Source organism: Petromyzon marinus, unplaced genomic scaffold, assembly GCF_048934315.1.
Source record: "Petromyzon marinus isolate PM22_M1 ecotype Great Lakes invasive population unplaced genomic scaffold, UKy_Petmar_22M1.pri1.0 PM_G_Scaffold_15, whole genome shotgun sequence".
In the NCBI taxonomy this organism is placed as follows: Eukaryota; Metazoa; Chordata; class Hyperoartia; order Petromyzontiformes; family Petromyzontidae; genus Petromyzon; species Petromyzon marinus.
Window position 1 is genome coordinate 1,619,399 of NW_027422706.1, and position 18,531 is coordinate 1,637,929.

The window sequence follows — 18,531 nt, forward strand, 5'->3', positions numbered from 1 at the left end:
CCTCCTCTGAATGAGCAGCTATTACCAAATCATCTGCATACATAACGCCATCCCTTGACCGCACCCGGGCATCGATCAGCCTCCCATTATATCTGTACCAAATGGAGATTCCCCTGGTACAGCTATTGAAGGCTTCATGAACTACGTGGTCAAAATAGATGTTAAATAATGTGGGAGCCAGAAGACATCCTGTCGCACCCCAAGGTGTACAGGGAATGGCTCTGACTCCCGGCCACGGAGTTTTACCCGGGCCCGCTCACCATCATGAAGGTCCTTAATGATCGTGAGCAGAGGGTCAGGTACTCCAAAAGCACGAAGAACAACCCAGAGCCCAGGCCTACTGATGGTATCATAGGCCTTGACCAGGTCAATAAAGCAGAGACGTAGGTCTTGTTGGAATTCTCTACACCTCTGCTGTAGCAGACGGACAGAAAATATGGCATCTGTGCAGGACCGCCCTTTCCTGAAACCGCATTGGGGCTCCGCAAGCCTCTCCTCAGCGTGCCTGGCAAGGTGATGTTGAATAATCCTTGCCAGGACCTTTCCCGGAACACTGAGGAGTGAGATGCCCCTGTAGTTGTTACAGTCTGTGCGGTCCCCCTTCTTAAAGAGGGGGACCACCAGGGCATCCTTCCAATCCTGCGGAACTCGTCCAGTGGTCCAGACTGTTGTTATGATGTCATATAGGGCAGTCTGTGCACAAACGCCACCCTCCCTCAGCATTTCGCTTGGGAGATCATCTCTACCCGGTGCCTTTACTGGTCTCAAGACTCCGGATCGCCTTCTGTACTTCCTCAACAGATGGCACCTCAGCCAGCCACTCACAGGGGGTGACTTCCAATATTTGAGGCACTGCAGCCTCACCAGGGTCATCCCCACTTTGTGCCACGATGTTTTCTTGGCTGAGGGATTTCCCCTCCCCCAGGACCTCACAGAAATGCTCAGCAAATCTGCAAACCTGTTCCTGGGGGTCGGAAATTGGATCACCGTTTTTTCCCCTAATGATGGTAATAGGTGTGGCGCTGCAGGTTACTTTTTTGATGGAGTTAAATAGAGATTTGTGATCACGGGCCACGGAGGCAGACTCCATCTCCTCAGCAACCCGCGACCACCACCCATCCTTGCAGCGCCTCACGGCTCTCTGAACCTCCGAGCGAAGGCTGCGGTAAGCCTCCTCATTCTCTGACGTAGGATTTTGTAGCCGATGACAGTGGGCCTGTCGCTTTGCTCAACCATCCTGAACACCTCCTCTGTCAGCCAGGGTCTCTGGGGAGGTCTGGACCGCGTACCCAAAGCAGCCATTGCAGCTGCATGAGTCACAGTCCTTAACCTCGCCCATTTACCCTCGACATCAGGAGGAGTGGGGGACGATGCCAACCCCAGCCGCAAGCGATGATGAAATTCTCGCTTGCAACTTTCATCAGATAACTGAGACCAGGCCACTTTAGGTTGGAATGGGGTCCTGGGTGTACACCCACCACCGGAGTGGAAGAATGGCAGGCGCATCTTACAGATGACTAGTCGATGGTCAGAGGGCAGATCAGCTCCACGGTAGGTCCTGGTGTCAAGGACATGGGCTCGCATTCGCTGGTCCGTCACTATGTAGTCCAGCAGATGTTCTTGCTTGGACCCGGCATGCATCCATGATGTTGTGTGGATGCGCCGATGCCGGAACAGCGTGTTGGTAATTACAAGCCCATGGGCTGCACAAAAATCTAGCAGCCTCCTACCGTTGTTATTGAGCTGATCTGGCCCATGCCCTCCAATCACTCCAGACCAGGTGCCAGTATCATGACCAACTCGGGCATTGAAGTCACCCAACATGATGACTCTATCCCGAGGGGCCACTTTAGCCAGCACCTGTGACAGGAGGTCATAGAAGGCATCTGACTCATCGGCTTTGCCTGCATCCCTCCACGGATGTTCATCTTCGGTGGGGGCATAAATAACCACGACCACCATTCCTCGCCTCCGGTTGATGGGAAGGCGAGCCCAAAGTAGCCTGGGGCTTACAGCTTCCCACACCTCACCGCCACGCTCCTACGCCCCCTTCATTCAGACGGCGGCGACTGGGGGGCCTTTCAACGCCGCTTCCTCGCTCATCAAGAGATGGCCGGCTGGACGGACAACGAGGCGTTGAGTGCGCTACCGGCCATGCTGGACGATGACGCCCTTGCTACGCTCATCACAGCTCCCAGATCAACGCGATCTACGCTACAGTCGGCGCTCCAGGTCCTCACCATAGTCTACGGGCCATTGTCCGACTGCCGCAAACTCTTCCACGAGCGGTGCAGAGGCCAGAAGGAGCCACCGCTGGCGTATCGCACGGCTCTCCTGGCCCTCGCAAAAGCGGCTTTCCCGCGGATGGACGGCGAAGGGGTGGACGCGATGGTGACGGAGAAGCTTCTGGCGTTGGCCCAGGAGCTACAGATCGTCATGGTCGCAGAGGACGACGCGGACATGTTCTCCTTGCTGGCAGCAAGACACATCCACGTGCACCTGATAGCGCAGCGTCGATCACCTCTCGTCCCCAAGGGCGCAGCTGCGGTGTGTGTTGGGACGCCGACCATCCCCCCCCTCCGAGGAGGTCTTCGCGGCGGGTCGCCCGGTGGAGTGGAGATCCGGAGGGAGGCTGGCTCGGACAACACCGGATCGCCAGGAGCACCCCAAGGCGCTCATCACGTGCTACAACTGTGGCCACAAGGGCCACGTGGCTGCGGAATGCCGGGCGCCTCGTCAACGACAGCCGGGACGGTCGGACGGCGCTCCCGCCTACAGGCCTCCGCATCGCAACCCGGCAAGTCGCGGCACCCCACATGCTCGGCCTGTGCACACACCTGTCCCCACCTTGCGCGTTTCGGTGTACGGGCCTCGGGGTACGCCCATTGGTTTGTTGGGTGGCGGCGGGGTCGAGAGGGTGCTCGGGCCAGGGCAGTGGACGGAATTGGCCCACCGCATTGTTGCTGCGTCGGCAGGCTCGTCTGTGGTCGCGGGTCGCATTGACGGGGTCGAGGTGCGTATCCTCGTCGATACGGGAGCTTCGGCGACCATTGTGTCAGACTTGATTTATAATATTCTTCCCGTTCAAAGCCGCCCCTTGCTCCCAGTCACCGTTCCATGTTACGCAGCGAACGGGGGTTCGCTGGGTATCATAGGCCAAATTCGAGCACAAATTTGCATTGGAGATATCAAACTCTCCGGGCCGATATTAGTCTCGTCCTCGCTGGCGGTTCCGTGCTTGTTGGGGACGGACTTTTTGGGCAAAATGCCGATTAAAATTCTAATTGATCAGGGTTGCATCGAGCTTCCCTCGGGCCGACGGGTAACATTCCTGCCTTCCCCTGTCACCTCAAGGGCAGCGTGTGCGTCGATACAAGCGTTCGTCACTCGGACGGTGCGTGTACCTCCCGGGCGCAAATGCTCGTGCCCCTTCGCTTGCGTCGGCCTTTCGTGCCCGGTGTTCTGGACCAGGGAATTCTGTTAGGGCCATCGAGGGCTGGGGAAAACGGGCTGGATCTGGTGGCCGCTCAAACGCTCGTTAAGGGGAGCGATGACCCGTTTATCCTCGTCCTTAACGTTGGCGTACAGACGGCCGTCGTTCCTCAGGGAACTGTGCTCGCGCACGCGACGCCGGTCCCCGTGGTAGACACGGTTATGGGTAATGTGGGGACCGATCCTCTGGCTCAACCGCATTCTGAGGGGGACGATAGTTGGATGGACGCACTATGTTCGGACACGAGTGATCTGTCCGACTCCCAGCGTGCCGGCCTACGCACCCTTCTGCCGGAATTTTCCGATGTCTTTAGTAAACACAAATATGACATTGGGTGCACGAAATTGTTGCGTCACCACATTGACACGGGTGACAATGCCCCGGTACGCCAGAATCCTTTTCGGTTAAGTCCGGCCGAAAAAGATCATGTCAAATCGGCAGTGGATGACATGCTGGCTGCAGACATAGCCCCTTCCACCAGTCCATGGGGAGCACCCATAGTGCTTGTCAAAAAGCACGATGGGTCCTTGCGAATCTGTGTGGATTTTTGCCGCCTTAATAAGATCTCCATGGCCGACGCGTATCCACTTCCCCGGATGGACGAATCTCTGACTGCTCTGGCTGGCGCACGTTTTTTTTCTACGTTGGACTTGTTATCCGGATTCTGGCAACTCCCATTGGATGATGAGTCCAAGCCAAAGACTGCGTTTCGCACACCACACGGCCTATTCCAATTTAACCGGTTACCTATGGGATTACACTCCGCTCCGGCGACATTTCAGCGCCTTATGGAACTGGTTTTGGCTGGCTTACAGTGGAACGTCTGTTTGATCTATCTGGACGACGTCATCGTGTTCAGCAAGACATTTGACGAACACCTTTTGCGCTTGCGCACCGTGTTCCTCAAAATGCGTGCTGCGAATTTGAAATTTAAGCCGCAAAAGTGCCACCTGCTACGGGAATCCGTACGCTATTTGGGGCACATCGTCAGCCGCTCGGGCATATCCACCGATCCCGCAAAGACGCAGTGTGTCAGCTCCTGGCCAACCCCCACCTCGGTGGCTGAGGTCAGGAGTTTCATTGGATTTGCGTCTTATTACCGGCGGTTCGTCGCGGATTTCGCGACCATTGCTAAGCCCTTACACGCTCTGACGGCGAAGGGAGTGAAATTTCACTGGGGCCAGGAGGAGGAGGTCGCTTTTTGTTCCCTTCGCGACGCTCTCGTGCGGGCCCCTCCATTGAGCTACCCCGATTTTTCGGAACCCTTCCTGCTCGATACAGACGCCAGCAATACGGCATTGGGGGTGTGCTCTCACAGGTGATCTGTGGTGTGGAACGCGTCGTGGCTTATGGCAGTAGGGTTTTGTCTCCGGCGGAACAGAGATACTGCGTCACGCGTCGGGAACTCTTGGCTATTGTATTTTTTATGCAACAGTATCGCCCATACCTGTACGGTCGGCATTTCACTGTCCGTACGGACCATGCGGCATTACAATATGCCTTGCGGGTGACGCAGCCTTCGGGGCAATTGTCCCGATGGCTCGAAATCCTTCAGGATTATGATTTCACGACCACATATCGGAAGGGTGCTCGGCACACTTATGCGGATGCGCTGTCTCGCCTGCCGCCCGCCTCAGATTGCGCTTGTCTCAGGGGATCAGGGCGTTGTAAGCCGCCAGAGGATAGCCCCCCCTTAGATATCCCGGTTCTCGCTGCTGCCACTGAGGACCCCTTGCCTGAGGGTCCTGTCGGGGTGGGAGGTGCGGACTCCTTGCTGGGGTTGTCTGTTGCGGAATGGGGGCGCCTCCAGATGGAGGACGCATCCCTCCTCGCGTTGCGTCGTCGCGCAGGGGGTTCCGTACGGGGGGTCGCGGGGATTGATTTGTACGGGCTGCTCCAGGGGCTCCTAATGCATTGGGATGGGAGGGCCTGCCGTCACAGGCTTATGGTGCCATCCGCTTTGCGGGGTAAGGCCGTGTGGGCCGCACATGAGCGGCTTTTGCACCTGGGAACCCACAAGACCCTTGCCGTGCTCCAGCTGGATTTCTTCTGGCCGGGTATGGCAAGGGATGTGGATGACCTCCTGGGTGCATGCACTCAGTGCGCCCAACGAAAACCACCAGCGAAAGGCGCCTGCCCACCGCTACAATCTATCACGGTCTCTCGGGTTAACGAACTCGTCGCACTCGATATATTGGGGCCCTTCCCTGCGACCCCTAGGGGTAACAAGTACCTGCTGGTTGGCGTGGAATATTTCACCCGATGGCCTATGTCATGGCCTCTCGCTAACCAGTCAGCAGCAGCCGTTGCCGAGGCCTTTGTCCAGGGCTATGTCCTCGACAAGGGTGCTCCCAAACGGCTGCTGACTGACCAAGGGAAGAACTTCTCTGGCGTACTTCTGCACGAGGTGTGTGCGCTTCTTGGTACGAAAAAGATTCGCACTTCCCCCTATCACCCACAAACCGTTGGCATGGTGGAGTGGCTGCATAGGACGCTCACATCTATGTTGTGTCACCAGGTGTGTGACTCCCAGACCGATTGGGACCTTCACATTCCGGGGGTTTTGGCCGCCTATAGAATGGCTCCTCACGCGGCAATCGGCTTCTCGCCGTTCTTTTTGATGTACGGTCGCGACGTTGACCCACCAATTGCGACTCAGCTCCGCGTCTCGGAAACCAGCAGAAAATCGAAATTGGCCGACCACGTTAAATTTAATATCCTGAGGTTGACCGAGGCACGGGAGGCAGCGGCCCAAAACTCTTCCTCTCGGCAGAAGGCCAACGAGAGGTTGCGATCGCGCCAGTCACGCACACATGCGTGGAAGCCAGGCGATCAAGCCTGGCTGCACTGCCCTCAGGTGCCGTTGGCGACCTCGGCGAAATTGTTGCGGCCTTGAAGGGGCCCTGTGGTTATTGTGAAGGTTATGCGGCCGCAGTGCGTTCGTATCCAGTGGGGGAAACGCCGCTGGTACGTACACCCCTCGTGTCTGAAGCCGTTTGTGGCGCCGCGCGTCCCTCCACCACATTACACGGGCCGAGCATGTGATGTGTCCGCTGACTCCCGGACGGCGTCTTCGTCACCTGCCCCTGATGCTTCGCTAACTGTTCCACCTTCAGGCGCCTCAAGAGTGACGGCTTCCAGCTCGCCTGCGCCACCCGGTGGGGACGGAGTTTGCCCTTCCGGGGTGACGGAAGACGGTGCACCTGCACAGCCGGTGCCCACTGCCGGGCCGACCGGACCCTCCCCCTACGATGGACCCGCAAAACGGACCCGCGCCAAAACGCGTCGCTTGTTGTAATAATGGTTCTTGTTACTCTTGTTGTTCACTGTTAAGTTTTCTTGCTGCGTTGATGGGGGGGGGGGGGGAGTACAATGTATATGTGTATATAGTGTAATTTTGTATAGGTGGGTTGGGTTATTTATTGGGGTGTTCGTTCTTATGAGGCACGCACGGGTGGGGGTTTGTTGTGTTTATTGTTCGAGTATTGTTGCAGCCGGGGATGGCTGCGGGTTACACGGGAGGGGGTGATGTAGGGGTGCTATGGGGAATAAATACATGGCACGGGAAGGTGTGGTTCACCCACACCTTGGTCGCTACAACAACGTCCGCTAAGGCTCCAGTGGGTATAAAGTGCGGGGAGCCAGGGAGCTCGGGGCAGAGTGTGGGGCCCGAGGCTGAAGCAACCAGTGAAGAAAGAAGGCCAGCTAGGTGAGACCCTGGAACTCCTGTGACTGCTGCCCTTTTCAGGGCCGGCACAGCAAGCCAGTGGTGCGGCCCCAGAGCCCCAGAGTCAGAGTCCTTCTAAGGGCCGGTCTGGTCGGCGGGGTGCCGAGATCTGTGCCTAACCAGGTCCGGATCTGATAGCCTCCCTTAGAGCCCTTCCAGGAGTAACTGGGAGCCTAGAGCTTAGGCTAGAGAGCCTGGGGTGTGTTCCTGAGTTATCCGGGTGGAGGGGCCGCTATCCCTTCTAGTGTAACCCTTGTTAAGGTTTAAATAAATAGTGCTGCTTCTATTCTGCCGTCTCCATGTCCTGGAACCCACTACATATGTAACAGCACTTGCCCCTACAGCCCTGCCAAATGCAACCTGGGGTAGCTTTGTCAGTCTGTGGAACAGCACTTGCCCCTACAGCCCTGCTAGAGGCTACCTGGGTTAGCTTTGTCTGTGTCTCTGTAACAGCACTTGCCCCTACAACCAGCTAGAGGCTACCTGGGGTAGCTTTGTCTGGATGAATGGGTGGGTGGGTGAGTGAATGCGTGAGTTGGTGAGTGAGATTCTAGTTTTTTACCACAAGAGGGCAGCATTGAGTCGCGAAATAATTTGTGTGGGGGGAGTGGTGGTGCAGTGGTTAGCGCACTTTGTGTGTGTGTGTGTGGGGAGTGGTGGTGCAGTGGTTAGCGCACTGTGTGTGAGTGGGGAGTGGTGGTGCAGTGGATAGCGCACTGTGTGTGTGTGAGTGGGGAGTGGTGGTGCAGTGGTTTGCTCACTGTGTGTGTGTGGAGTGGTGGTGCATTGGTTAGCGCACTGTGTGTGAGTGGGGAGTGGTGGTGCAGTGGATAGCGCACTGTGTGAGTGGGGAGTGGTGGTGCAGTGGTTAGCGCACTGTGTGTGTGTGTGGGAAGTGGTGGTGATGGTGGTGGTGTTGTAAACATCGCTAGAACTGGGAGAGAGACAAAGGCGGTCGGGCGTAGTGGTGCTGGCCACCCACCCTCTCTGTGTGTGTAGCCACAGTGCTGGTAGCCTTCATAGGCGCTATTGCTCACAGCACTTGCCCCTACAGTCCTGCTAGAGGCTACCTAGGGTAGCTTGGTCTGTGTCTGTGTGACAGCACTTGCCCCTACAGCCCTGCTAGAGGCAACCTGGGGATAACTTTGTCTGTGTGACAGCACTTGCCCCTACAACCAGAAAGCGTCTACCTGGGGTAGCTTTGTCTATGTCTGTGTGACAACATTTGCCCCGACAACCAGCTAGAGGCTACCTGGGGTAGCTTTGTCTATGTATGTTTTGACAGCACTTGCCCCTACAGCCCTGCTAGAATTTATCTGGGTTAGCTTTGTTTGTATCTGTGTGATAGCACTTGCCCCTACAGCCCTGCGAGAGGCTACCTAAGGTAGCTTTGTGTTTGTGTAACAGCATTTGCCCCTACAGCCCTGCTAGAGGCTACCTGGGGTAGCTTTGTCTGTGTTTGTGTAACAGCACTTGTCCCTACAGTCCTGCTAGAGGCTACCTGGGGTAGCTTTCTCTGTGTGTAACAGCACTTGCCCCTACATCCGCGCTAGAGGCTACCTGGGGTAGCTTTGTCTGTGTCTATGTAACAGCACTTGCCCCTACAGCCCTGCTAGAGGCTACCTGGGGTAGCTTTGTCTGTGTTTGTGTAACAGCACTTGCCCCTACAGTCCTGCTAGAGGCTACCTGGGGTAGCTTTCTCTGTGTGTAACAGCACTTGCCCCTACAGCCGCGCTAGAGGCTACCTGGGGTAGCTTTGTCTGTGTCTATGTAACAGCACTTGCCCCTACAGCCCTGCCAAAGGCTACTTGGGGTAGCTTTGTCAGTGTCTGTGGAACACCACTTGCCCCTACAGCCCTGCTAGAGGCTACCTGGGATAGCTTTGTCTGGATGAATGGGTGGGTGGGTGAGTGGGTGAGTTGGTGAGTGAGATTCTAGTTTATTACCACAAGAGGGCAGCATTGAGTCGCGAAATAATTTGTGTGGGGGGAGTGGTGGTGCAGTGGTTAGCGCACGTTGTGTGTGTGTGTGTGGGGAGTGGTGGTGCAGTGTTTAGCGCACTGTGTGTGGAGTGGTGGTGCAGTGGTTAGCGCACTGTGTGTGTGTGTGGGGAGTGGTGGTGCAGTGGTTAGCGCACTGTGTGTGAGTGTGGAGTGGTGGTGCAGTGGTTAGCTCACTGTGTGTGTGTGTGTGGAGTGGTGGTGCATTGGTTAGCACACTGTGTGTGTGTGGGGAGTGGTGGTGCAGTGGTTAGCGCACTGTGTGTGAGTGGGGAGTGGTGGTGCAGTGGTTAGCGCACTGTGTGTGAGTGGGGAGTAGTGTTGCAGTGGTTAGCGCACTGTGTGTGAGTGGGGAGTGGTGGTGATGGTGGTGGTGTTGTAAACATCGCTAGAACTGGGAGAGTGACAAAGGCGGTCGGGCGTGGTGGTGCTGGCCACCCACACCCTCTGTGTGTGTAGCCACAGTGCCGGTAGCCTTCATAGGCGCTATTGCTCACAGCACTTGCCCCTACAGTCCTGCTAGAGGCTACCTGGGGTAGATGGTCTGTCTGTGTGACAGAACTTGCCCCTACAGCCCTGATAAAGGCTACATGGGGTAGCTTTGTCTGTGTCTGTGTGACAGCACTTGCCCCTACAGCCCCAAGTGTCAGAACCGAGTGGGCGGGGCACAAGAACCGCAGGAGGAGCACGAGGGGCTCGGGGTTCTTCGTGTTGCTGGTGAAGAAGATCCACGTCTTGTGAAGGAAGCCTCGTGGGGGCCGGAGACCCCAGGAGGACGGGGGGGGGGGGGTCGCGTGGCCAGGGGCTGAGCCTTCTCGAGGATTCCAGAAGGTGGGCGTGGCCTGGGCGTGTCCCGGGCCACGCCCACGCCACGCCCACCTCGAGGATTCGAGAAGGTGGGCGTGGCCTGTGCGTGTCCCGGGCCACGCCACGCCCACCTTCTCGAGGATTTGAGAAGGTGGGCATGGCCTGGGCGTGTCCCGGGCCACGCCGAGGCGGATATAAGCGGCCTCCGCATCTGGGATGAAGACGCCTCGTGAAGACGCCTCGTGAAGAAGTCAAGGCTCAAGTCAGCGTGGCCAACCAGTAGCCCCCCCCCCCCTGGCTTGGCCACGCCAGTCGTATCAGAGCGCCAGTGTTAGCGAGCATTTGCGAGTGATGGTGTGCGTTAGCGAGGATAGGTCGGTGGTCACACCCACCCCATGTTAATAGTTACCTGTTGTGTTAATAATAAAGAGCTTTGCCCTCCCAAAGTTCCAGTGTGCGCTACCGAGGCGCTCCAACCTACCACGACCTGTAGCACGGGGATGTCCTCATTCAGCAGCGGACTGAACAGCAAACAACTAGGTACGCCGAAGGCGATGTTGTGCGTTGCCGAGCCTTTTAAGTGTGGCAGCAGCCAAAAGAGGGACACCCCCCCCCCCCGGGATGACGTCCACCGCAGAGATGGAGCGATGAAATCGGCTTCCGGATGGATCGTTACCATCGCAGGGCCGTAAGGTGGCGATGGGTTGGGGAGGCCTTCATCCAGCAGTGGATTGACCGTGGCCGGCGATTACGATAAACAAGACACACAATCTAAAAAAAACGCACACGTAAACTGAACGCCTTTCTTGGCCCCAATTCCACTTCAGCTACGATCGAATCAGCACTGGCAGAGTAAAACATAAAACACGTGTCGGGCAAATAAACAAGACACTCTTTAATTGTTGTATTGAGAGAGACGGCGCGGGAACTGAAAGCACCAATAAGGTCTGAAGATTGTCGAGCATCATGCGTGGTGATGGTAGCATCGTGCGTAGTGATGGTAGCATCATGCGTAGTGATGGTAGCATCGTGCGTAGTGATGGAAGCATCATACGCAGTGATGGTAGCATCATGCATAGTGATGATAGCGTCGTGCGTAGTGATGGTAGCATCGTGCGTAGTGATGGTAGCGTCGTGCGTAGTGATGGGTAGCGTCATGCGCAGTGATGGTAGCATCGTGTGTAGTGATGGTAGCATCGTGTGTAGTGATGGTAGCGTCGTGCGTAATGATGGTAGCATTGTGCGTAGTGATGGTAGCGTCGTGTGTAGTGATGGTAGCGTCGTGCTTAGTGATGCTAGCATCGTGCGTAGTGATGGTAGCGTCGTGCGTAGTGATGGTAGCGTCATGCGTAGTGATGGTAGCATCACTACACATGCAAAAGCAGTGTCACCCGAATGCCTCTTGTTTCCCACTCGCAGGAACTGAGCCATGCCCAGGGCTGAACAAGCCGTGGCCGCGTTGTTTTTTTTTCCTCACCGCAGAACTCTCAAGTGCTGTGCCGCCGCCGGCAAACTGCAGCGACCGCCTTGGGCTGCACGCCGGTGACGGCGGTGCGTTGCCACGATGGCGCCTGTGTCCCGCTGTGTCACCCAAGTAGAACTGCCACCGTTGATTTACCTTAGGAAAATATCAAAGATCTATCCTGAACCAAGTAATTATTGCATGGTAAGGGTACACTGAAATATAATCCAGGACAGGGCAATGGGTAAAGGTTACCCAGAGTTCCATTTTAAATAGGGGGGAGGGGGGGTGGTGGGTTCTCTGTTTTCAATAATCTAAGTTTAGAAAAACTCCTGACAGGAATCCACAAACCCCCCCCCCCCCACCGGCCCGGCCACCTCACAACTCCAAAGTTTGGTTTGTAGTGGCACACCCATTGCAAGGCGACTTTATGGGGTAGCCCACTTCCGATTAACCAGACACCAGATACCAGACTTGTCGTTTCTAAACGCGGCTTTAAACTTAGACTGCCGCGCACCATAGGGCCCATCCAAGCTGCCTATCGTGTTCACCTGGCCACGCACAGGGAGGAGGATCCTGATGGGTCGGGAGCCGTCTCCTCGGTGTACCTTCTAGGCCCGCACTAATAAAAGGGTACTATCGGTGTAACCACACAGTCCTGATATTACATCATACGAGCAGAAAAAAAGTTAAACCTTTTGTGTTGCAAGTTGAGGCTTTGCTACCCTGCAAATTTCACGCAAGGCGCTGCAGCGGCTGTTGCTGCCCGCTGCCAAATTCAACTCCCGCTTGCTCGAGTTGCGTGAAGAGCAAAACAACGAGAACAGATTGCTCTGTTTATGGCCAAAACGCTGCCGTGATGGCAAGCGTCATTCAATTCCTCGCCGTGTTCGAGGTAGCAACTATATAACACGTTTCTAATCTTTCACCTTGTCCTGAAATTGTATTTAAATAAAATAATAATAAAAATTATAAGTGCTTCCGAAATGCTCAATTTTACCAACACTTACAATGCTGCCTCATCGAGCCAGACTAACGTGAATTTAACGACTCTATTAAAGTAAAATAATTGCCGTCCAACAAGAGCAACGTGCGTCAATTTCCATTCGGCCGTCGGGTTTTTCTCGCTGGGAAGACGCAAAAACCTCGCTCGCACGGAGGTTCAAAATATTAACAAAGCATTGACAGGCCCCACGGAATGCAACCAACGATTTGGCACCACGCACCCCAGCGGCAATCGCTCCCATGCGGCAGGTTTAACGAAATGGAAACTAACGAACAGCGAAGATCGGCACGTGAAACAAAAAAGCGCATTTGCAGCTGCATCTTTGCAAAAACTCTACCGCCACGGAAACGTTGAGCACCACAATTTAACTTTGCAGGGGTGGGGGGGGGGCGTGCCGCGTCTGTTCAGAGTCTCGATGTTTTTCCCGCGGTCGCGGTAGCGGTGCTCCGTTTAGCTCGGCCGGAGGCGACGACGCCGTGGGGCACACCGTGCGCGGGAGCCGGACACGATCGGGGCCTCGTCCCGCTGGGAAGGTTCAGCGGAAACCGCCGAGGATCTTGCGAACGCCCAACGCGGCCAGACCCGCCATGGCCCCGAACCCCGCGATGGCCACCAGCGTGTTTATGAGCGTGCTGCCGGGCGTCTCCCGCGCATACTCCCGCACGAACCCGTCCTGCGTCCGGGGGAACACGAGCGCAATCCGCCGTCAGTACGGTCGTGCGTGTGCGTGTGCACGCGCGCGCGGTGTCGGTCCCGAAAACGGCAGTGGCACGGCTAGCGATTGTACAGGCGGTGCAACTGGGCGCTCAAGAGGCAGATGGGGCCCAGCTGCCGAGTTCGAAAAGAGGAGAGCGGGACATTTGCTCTGCAACGGCGTTTTCACAAACTTAATATGCAGGTCTTGGATTGACGAATTGGGTTTTTTTTTACACATTTGACCGCTTTAAACAAATGCTTCTCCTAAAACATGGACCCGCTGAAGACCCCACAGGCAATGGCGAGAAACACATACAGATGGTATGAACGACAGGGCGATTTCTGCCGTCCGAGAGAGGGGATTAGGCGTCTCTCACAATTTAACCAACACACAAGCCGCTCCACTGCCAGTCGCTCACTACTCTACACAGAAGCGCCAAGCTGTCTAAGCTGACGACACGTCGCAGCAACTTGGCAAAACTCAAATAAAAAAACAAGTTAAATTTCTCTTCAGTCTCGCCTGGTAACAAAAAACAACAACCCCCACCCCCAATTCTCAATAATCCTCATGCTGTCTGAACCCATCACCACCGTCATAATCACCACCAAAATCACAGTTCCCACCATCTCCACTCACCACCACGAATCAATCACAACCAGGTCGCACATCTCCACTCACCACCAATAATCAATCACAACCAGGTCGCACATCTCCACTCACCACCACCACTAATCAATGACAACCACGTCACACATCTCCACTCACCACCACCACTAATCAATGACAACCACCAGGTCACACATCTCCACTCATCACCACCACCACTAATCAATGACAACCACGTCACACATCTCCACTCACCACCACCACCACTAATCAATGACAACCACATCACACATCTCCACTCACCACCACCACTACCACCACTAATCAATGACCACCACGTGGCACATCTCCACTCACCACCACCACCACTAATCAATGACAACCACGTCACACATCTCCACTCACCACCACCACCACTAATCAATGACAACCACCAGGTCACACATCTCCACTCACCACCACCACCACTAATCAATGACAACCACCAGGTCACACATCTCCACTCACCACCACCACCACTAATCAATGACAACCACCAGGTCACACATCTCCACTCACCACCACCACTAATCAATGACAACCACGTCACACATCTCCACTCACCACCACCACTAATCAATGACAACCACGTCACACATCTCCACTCACCACCACCACTAATTAATCACAACCACGTCACACATCTCCACTCACCACCACCACTAATCAATCACAACCACGTCACACATCTCCGCTCACCACCACCACCACCACTAAACAATCACAACCACGTGGTACATCTCCACTCACCACCACCACTAATCAATGACAACCACGTCACACATCTCCACTCACCACCACCACTAATCAATGACAACCACCAGGTCACACATCTCCACTCATCACCACCACCACTAATCAATGACAACCACGTCACACATCTCCACTCACCACCACCACCACTAATCAATGACAACCACATCACACATCTCCACTCACCACCACCACCACTAATCAATGACAACCACGTCACACATCTCCACTCACCACCACCACCACTAATCAATGACAACCACCAGGTCACACATCTCCACTCACCACCACCACCACTAATCAATGACAACCACCAGGTCACACATCTCCACTCACCACCACTAATCAATGACAACCACCAGGTCACACATCTCCACTCACCACCACCACTAATCAATGACAACCACGTCACACATCTCCACTCACCACCACCACCACTAATCAATGACAACCACGTCACACATCTCCACTCACCACCACCACTAATCAATGACAACCACGTCACACATCTCCACTCACCACCACCACTAATCAATCACAACCACGTCACACATCTCCGCTCACCACCACCACTAAACAATCACAACCACGTGGTACATCTCCACTCACCACCACCACCACTAATCAATGACAACCACGTCACACATCTCCACTCACCACCACCACTAATCAATCACAACCACATCACACATCTCCACTCACCACCACCACTAATCAATGACAACCACGTCACACATCTCCACTCACCACCACCACTAATCAATGACAACCACGTCACACATCTCCACTCACCACCACCACCACTAATCAATGACAACCACCAGGTCACACATCTCCACTCACCACCACCACTAATCAATGACAACCACCAGGTCACACATCTCCACTCACCACCACCACTAATCAATGACAACCACATCACACATCTCCACTCACCACCACTAATCAATGACAACCACATCACACATCTCCACTCACCACCACCACCACTAATCAATTACAACCACCAGGTCACACATCTCCACTCACCACCACCACTAATCAATGACAACCACCAGGTCACACATCTCCACTCACCACCACCACTAATCAATGACAACCACGTCACACATCTCCACTCACCACCACCACCACTAATCAATGACAACCACCAGGTCACACATCTCCACTCACCACCACTAATCAATGACAACCACATCACACATCTCCACTCACCACCACCACCACTAATCAATCACAACCACGTGGTACATCTCCACTCACCACCACCACTAATCAATGACAACCACGTCACACATCTCCACTCACCACTAACACCACCACCACTAATCAATGACCACCACCAGGTCACACATCTCCACTCACCACCACTAATCAATGACAACCACCAGGTCACACATCTCCACTCACCACCACCACTAATCAATGACAACCACGTCACACATCTCCACTCACCACCACCACCACTAATCAATGACAACCACGTCACACATCTCCACTCACCACCACCACTAATCAATCACAACCACATCACACATCTCCACTCACCACCACCACTAATCAATGACAACCACGTCACACATCTCCACTCACCACCACCACTAATCAATGACAACCACGTCACACATCTCCACTCACCACCACCACCACTAATCAATGACAACCACCAGGTCACACATCTCCACTCACCACCACCACTAATCAATGACAACCACCAGGTCACACATCTCCACTCACCACCACCACTAATCAATGACAACCACATCACACATCTCCACTCACCACCACTAATCAATGACAACCACATCACACATCTCCACTCACCACCACCACCACTAATCAATTACAACCACCAGGTCACACATCTCCACTCACCACCACCACTAATCAATGACAACCACGTCACACATCTCCACTCACCACCACCACCACTAATCAATGACAACCACCAGGTCACACATCTCTACTCACCACCACTAATCAATGACAACCACATCACACATCTCCACTCACCACCACCACCACTAATCAATCACAACCACGTGGTACATCTCCACTCACCACCACCACTAATCAATGACAACCACGTCACACATCTCCACTCACCACTAACACCACCACCACTAATCAATGACCACCACCAGGTCACACATCTCCACTCACCACCACTAATCAATGACAACCACCAGGTCACACATCTCCACTCACCACCACCACTAATCAATGACAACCACGTCACACATCTCCACTCACCACCACCACCACTAATCAATCACAACCACGTCACACATCTCCACTCACCACCACCACTAATCAATCACAACCACGTCACACATCTCCACTCACCACCACCACTAATCAATCACAACCACGTGGTACATCTCCACGCACCACCACCACTAATCAATGACAACCACGTCACACATCTCCACTCACCACCACCACCACTAATCAATCACAACCACATCACACATCTCCACTCACCACCACCACCACTAATCAATGACAACCACCACATCACACATCTCCACTCACCACCACCACTAATCAATGACAACCACGTCACACATCTCTACTCACCACCACTAATCAATGACAACCACCAGGTCACACATCTCCACTCACCACCACCACCTCTAATAAATGACAACCACATCACACATCTCCACTCACCACCACCACTAATCAATGACAACCACCACATCACACATCTCCACTCACCACCACCACTAATCAATCACAACCACGTCACACATCTCCACTCACCACCACCACTAATCAATGAAAACCACGTCACACATCTCCACTCACCACCACCACCACCACTAATCAATGACAACCACATCACACATCTCCACTCACCACCACCACTAATCAATGACAACCACCAGGTCACACATCTCCACTCACCACCACCACCACTAATCAATGACCACCACCAGCAGCAGCAGGTGTCACGTGTCCACAGCAGGTGGCACGTGTCCACAGCAGGTGGTGTCACGTGTCCACAGCAGGTGGTGTCACGTGTCCACAGCGCGTGTCTCACCCAGCCTCCCTGGCGCACGAACCAGGCCCTCCTGCTGCTCCGCGAGGCCACCAGGAAAGCGGCCACCTCGTGGGCCACGGAGGCCCTCGCCTCGGCGTCTCTCCCCGCCCTCCGCTCCCTGTCGCCGCCGCCGGCGGCTTCCTTGAGCCTCTTGAGGAGCAGCGCGCAGAACACCGCCAGCGCCACCACGCGGCCCCAGCTCACGCGCCCGTCGGAGAACATCTCCCGGGCCACGGCGAGCGCCGAGCCGCGCAGATCCTCGGCCTCCTCCGCCACCACCACCAGGCGGCTCACCATGGCCGAGAAGGCGGCGCGGTGCTGCTCCAGGAGAGAATCCCCGACGCTCTCCAGGAGCTGTGAAGCGGCACAAAGTTGCTGCTGCTGCGGTTGTTGTTGTTGCTGTTGTTGTTGTTGCTGTTGTTGTTGTTGCTCCGTCTGTGCCAGGTGAGCGGCGTAGCCGGAGATTAAATTGCGGTCTGGACGGTGAGCTCGTCGTCATCGTCATCGTTGTTGTCATCGTCATCATCGTTGTTGTCGTCATCGTTGTTGTTGTCGTCATCGTTGTTGTCGTCATCGTTGTTGTTGTCGTCATCATCGCAGCGCCTCGCCACTCCGCCACTCCGCGCTGCCTCCATGGCCGCCGTCGGGAACGCGAGACGGAGTCGACGGAGGTCGGAGTCGCCTAATGGAATCGCGACGGTCGATTCAGCGACGGTCGAAAATCGCCGCGTTGCTGGGCGTAGAATCTCTTCGGCGATTGGTCGATTTCTCATCAAGCAGGCAGGATTCGACGGGAAGAGAAATCGCGCCGACTTTAGATGTCGAGGAATCGATGCGGCAATTGGCTTGCGACGGCAAGCGTCAGCTCAGCGAGTTTCAGAGTCACAGCAGACCC

The 18,531-nt window shown here is 55.0% G+C and overlaps 1 protein-coding gene across 1 annotated transcript; it reads right to left on the minus strand.

The window, feature by feature from the left end:
* Nucleotides 1–10,898: 10,898 nt before the first annotated feature.
* LOC142910674 (anti-apoptotic protein NR13-like) lies at nucleotides 10,899–18,318 on the minus strand. The gene is made up of 2 exons (XM_076060045.1): nucleotides 17,637–18,318; nucleotides 10,899–13,168 (listed from the first exon to the last, which is right to left on the minus strand). Exons 1-2 carry the CDS (start codon nucleotides 17,931–17,933, stop codon nucleotides 13,031–13,033), a joined length of 435 nt encoding a protein of 144 aa, XP_075916160.1. The 5' UTR covers nucleotides 17,934–18,318; the 3' UTR covers nucleotides 10,899–13,030.
* Between the last annotated feature and the right edge of the window lie 213 nt (nucleotides 18,319–18,531).